At 66.6% G+C, this 4,691-nt stretch overlaps 1 protein-coding gene across 1 annotated transcript; it reads left to right on the forward strand.

Moving 5' to 3' along the window:
• Positions 1–251: 251 nt before the first annotated feature.
• HIC1 (HIC ZBTB transcriptional repressor 1) lies at positions 252–2,386 on the forward strand. Its single transcript, XM_063146770.1, has one exon. It carries the CDS (start codon positions 260–262, stop codon positions 2,384–2,386), a length of 2,127 nt encoding a protein of 708 aa, XP_063002840.1. The 5' UTR covers positions 252–259.
• Positions 2,387–4,691: the final 2,305 nt, after the last annotated feature.

A 4,691-nucleotide genomic window follows, 5' to 3' on the forward strand; every position in this document is an offset into this window, starting at 1 on the left:
GAAGCCCCTCTATAAGGGGAGGCCGGTGGGGGAAGGCGGCCAGAGCGCAAGGCGAGGCGCCCCGGCCCGGGGAACAGCCCCCCCCCGACACGCCAACTCCCCCTCGCCCTGCGCGCGGGCACCAAGGCGCAGAGAGCAGCCGGGCCAGGGGCGAGGGCGGCCGCGGTGCGGGCCTGCACTGACGGCGACGCCGGGCGCTCTGTCTCTCTCTGTGTCCCCTCTCCCGTGTGCCGCTCCCCTCCCCCCTGCAGGCGCCGCGATGTTGGACGCCTCGGAGCCGACGGGCCACTCCCGGCAGCTGCTGCTCCAGCTGAATGCGCAGCGCACCAAGGGCTTCCTGTGCGACGTGATCGTGGTGGTGCAGAACGCGCTCTTCCGGGCCCACAAGAACGTGCTGGCGGCCAGCAGCGCCTACCTCAAGGCCCTGGTGGTCCACGACAACCTCATCAACCTGGACCAGGAGATGGTCAGCCCGGCCGTCTTCCGCGCCGTCCTCGACTTCATCTACACCGGCCGCCTGGGCCCTGCCGAGGCCGAGGCGGGCCCGGGCGTCGGAGGCGGGGAGGCTGGCGAGCCCAGCCTGGGCGCCGTCCTGGCCGCCGCCAGCTACCTGCAGATCCCGGACTTGGTGGCCCTGTGCAAGAGGAAGCTGAAGCGCTCGGGCAAGTACTGCCAGCTGCGCGGCGGCTACTCGCCCTTCGGCAAGCTGGCGCGCGGCCTCCGCACCGCCACGCCCGTCATCCAGAGCTGCTACGGGGCGCCGCCGCCGCGGGCCGTCGAGCCGGGCAACCCGCTCAGCACCCACTGCGGGGAGCTGTACGCCGCCGCGGCTGCCGCGGCCGGTCTGCACCCGCACGGGCTGTGCCCGCCAGAGCGCCTCTGCTCGCCGCTCTGCGGCCTCGACCTGTCCAAGAAGAGCCCCAACGGGCCCTCGCCCGGGCACCACCCGCTGCCGCCGCTGCCCAGCGCCGAGAGCCGCCTGCGCGCCGTGGTCGAGGGCCGCGAGAACTTGCTGCTGCCGCAGCTGCCTGCCCGGCCGGAGAGCCCGGCGCTGCTATCCAACCACGCGGCCTTCGTTGAGGCCGCCGCCTCGTACCAGCAGTCCCGCGGAGGCGGCAGCCCCGAGCCCGGCCGCGCCGAGGTGGGGCCTGGGTTCCTGTACCACTGGATGAAGCCCGAGCCGCTGGGCGGGGGCTACGTCGAGGACGAGGACGACGAGGACGACGGGGAGGATGAGGGCCGCGCCGGCGGGCGCCGCCGCAAGGGCGGGCTGGGCGCCGGGGGCGAGCTGGAGCGCAAGGAGGGCGAGTCGCCCTCGCCGCCGCCGCCGCCGCACCCGCGGCGCTACGGCAGCTTGGAGAGTGGCGAGCCGGGCGGCGGCGGCGGCGGCGGCGACGCTGAGGACCTGGAGAACGACAAGAGCACGAGCGACGAGACGGGGTGCTGCAGCAGCGGCAGGCCCTCGCCGGCGGCCGGCAGCCTGGAGCGCTACCTGGGCTACGAGCCGGACGGCTTCGGCGGCGACAACCTGTACGTGTGCATCCCGTGTGGCAAGGGCTTCCCGTCGTCGGAGCAGCTGAACGCGCACGTCGAGGCGCACAACGAGGAGGACGAGCTGTACCGCAAGGAGGCCGCCGCCGAGGCCGGGCAGGGCGCGCCCTTCCTGGACAAGCCGCCGCCGCCGCCGCTGCCGCTGCCGCCGCCGCCGCCGCCGGGCTGCGACCTGCTGCGCCCCTACCGCTGCTCGTCGTGCGACAAGGCCTACAAGGACCCGGCCACGCTGCGGCAGCACGAGAAGACGCACTGGCTGACGCGGCCCTACCCCTGCTCCATCTGCGGCAAGAAGTTCACGCAGCGCGGCACCATGACGCGCCACATGCGCAGCCACCTGGGCCTCAAGCCCTTCGCCTGCGACGCGTGCGGGATGCGCTTCACGCGCCAGTACCGCCTCACCGAGCACATGCGCATCCACTCGGGCGAGAAGCCCTACGAGTGCCAGGTGTGCGGCGGCAAGTTCGCCCAGCAGCGCAACCTGCTCAGCCACATGAAGATGCACGCCGCCGCCGCCGCCGCTGCCGCCGCCGCCGCCGGCCCCGACGGCAAGCTCAAGCTGGACTTCCCCGAGGGCGTGCTGGCCATGGCGCGCCTGGCGCAGCAGCAGCAGCAGCAGCAGCAGCAGGGGCAGCACGACGCCAAGGGGCTGCTGGCGCACGGGCCCCACTTCCTGGCCGACCCCAAGGCCGCCATGGAGAGCCTCTACCTGGGCCTCAGCGCCGACAAGGCGGCCGAGGTGCTGGCCCAGGGCGCCGCCGCCGCCGCCGCCGCCGCCGCCCACCTGCACAACGACCACCACGCCCGGACCATAGAGCGCTTCTCGCCGCCCTGACCCGCGCTTGGGGGCTGGTCGCAGGGGGGCCAGGGGCGCTGCCAAGGAGGGCCCCCCTCCGCCCCCCACCCTCGGGACGGACCGCTGGAGGGGGCGCGCGGACGGAGGGGGCCGCCCTGGTCCTCGGCCTGGCTTTGGAGCTGCTGCCCCCCCCCGCGCCCCCGACACAGGGAATCGTGAATTTGTCCCTCCCTACCTCAGAGGCAGCCCGCCCCACAGGAGCCCTCCTCCCCTCCTCCTCCATCTGTAGGACCTCATGACCGGCAAGGCGGCGGGGGGAGGGGGACAGAGAGAGAGGGGGGGACCCCCCATCCGCTCCCAATCTCCCTGCGGCGCGAAGGCTGCGTCAGCGGAGATCTGAGTTCCCATTACGCAGAACGAAAGCCGCGCGCGGCTGCTGGGGCACGGGGCCATCGCCGGCCGAGTGCGCTTCCCGTGACAGGAAGGCAGCTCCCTGCGCATAAGAAAGCGAGCGCCACAGGGAAAGGGCCCCTGGAGACGCCCCCCTCCGGGCCCTTGGCTACTTACACGCGGGGAGATGGGCTTGGCTCAGCCTCCCTTTCACCCGGAGGCCCTGCGGAGGGCTTGGACTACAACTCCTAGCATTCCCCAGCCAGCATGATGGAAGTGGTAGTCCAACCCGCGTGGAAGGCAGGCAGTTGGGAGAGACTGATAATTTTGCGGGTGGGGGGAAGAGAAGAGCATATAAATGCCTCCAGCCACTGAGCAAATTTGAAGCCCCCTCCCCACCCCAAGGAGGGGGTCCCACTCCTCAAGGAGGGAGGAATCTCTCTTTCTCTCTCAAATCTATCCACGTGGCATGTTGAACTTCTTCCTTCTCTCTCTCTCTCTCCCTCTCTCCCCACCCTCCATTGCAAAGGAGTTGTGCTATGGGGTCTCAGCCTCGGTGCCAAGTGTGGAATAGTGTTGCCAGAAGGTGTAGAAGACCCTAGTAACGCTCCCCCCCTTGAGAGTTTGTTTACAAACAAGGGGGCGGGGGAAGTTATCTTTCCCTCCCCATCTGCATCAATTTCGTACTCACCTTATTCCCGCCCCCCGCGTGAATCCTCAAGATTGGAAATTGGAGGAAAAGGGCCCCCTGTCACACCTGTGTCTGTGTCGCTCTCTAGGCAGAGGCAGGCTGGCCACCCTGAAGGAAGGTCCTGGGGTCATTTGCTCCTGCTCTCCCTCTGCCTCCTGTGGCGGCGGGCGGCGGGGGTGAGGCATCTCCTGGCAAGGTTTCAGCTCAACTGAGCGGAGGGGGTCTGTGGCTGCAGAAAAACCGGCCCAAAGACTTGTAGCACTTTAAAAGATCCACATAAGCGTGGTGGCAGGAGGGGAAGCAGCCATCGGGAGAGGCGGCGGCCATAGAGAGCTGGAGACAGCCAGGGGCGAATGGCTGGGAGGGGCGGGAGTTGCCCTCCAGACGCGTTTGGGGAGGGCAGCGTTCGCTCCAAATGTGTTTAGGGGGAGGGCAGCTTTTGCCCGCCTTCCCTGTGGACAGGGGCGGTTGCTAGGCCCAGTGAAGCCATGGCTCCGGATCCATTCCCCTGGGTCCCCGGTGTGTTTCCCAGAGCTCCTGGTCTACGTGGGTGTCAACGGGAGCTGTTCTTTTAGACTGAACTGCAGGGGGAGGGGGGATTTTCCCCCAGGGGGAAAGAGAGAGAGAGAGAGAGAGAGAGAGAGAGAGAGAGAGAGAGAGAGAGAGAGAGGCCAAGACTGGGAGACTGCAAATTAATTTTCTAATCTCTCTATATATCTATAGATATATATTGGCAGATCTTTATTTGCAATCTTGGTATAAACATTTTCTGTTGGGCCTGTTTAAAGGGGAAAAGCAATAGCTGTGTGCCACTTACTACTTGAGCACATAAGGGCCAAAAGCAGAAAGTACAACTTCTCTCCTATCAAAAGGCTCTGCTAGATTGCAGATTGATTGCAATGGGAGCCGAGCTCCTGCATGGGAGGTTCTGGGAACAGCAGTCCAAGGCATCCTTAGCACACCAAAGCTGACAAAGGGCGACAGCAGCTGGTGACTCTTCTATGTGCAGTGCACATGTCCTTGAATTGATCTTGGGTACCTGTCAGCTTCCCATAGTATGCTCAGGGGCAGCCTTTATGCCTCCCAGGGCCGTTCTGTTCCACCACTTTCAGGGTTTCTCTCTGCCCACGGTCTATCCCGTTGCCTGCCCAAGAGTGTTAGCCTTCCAAGCAGGGGTGAGCCAGCTGTGGCTTGCCAGATGTTTTGGCCTTTAACTATCATCCACCCTACTCAGCATAATGGTGATGGATCAGGGAGAAGTAG

The sequence above is a fragment of the Elgaria multicarinata genome, chromosome 22, assembly GCF_023053635.1.
Source record: "Elgaria multicarinata webbii isolate HBS135686 ecotype San Diego chromosome 22, rElgMul1.1.pri, whole genome shotgun sequence".
Lineage (NCBI taxonomy): Eukaryota > Metazoa > Chordata > Lepidosauria > Squamata > Anguidae > Elgaria > Elgaria multicarinata.

What these genes read in the sequence shown, in the direction of transcription:
- HIC1 (XM_063146770.1), top strand. Translation starts at nt 260, where the DNA reads ATGTTGGACGCCTCGGAGCCGACGGGCCACTCCCGGCAGCTGCTGCTC.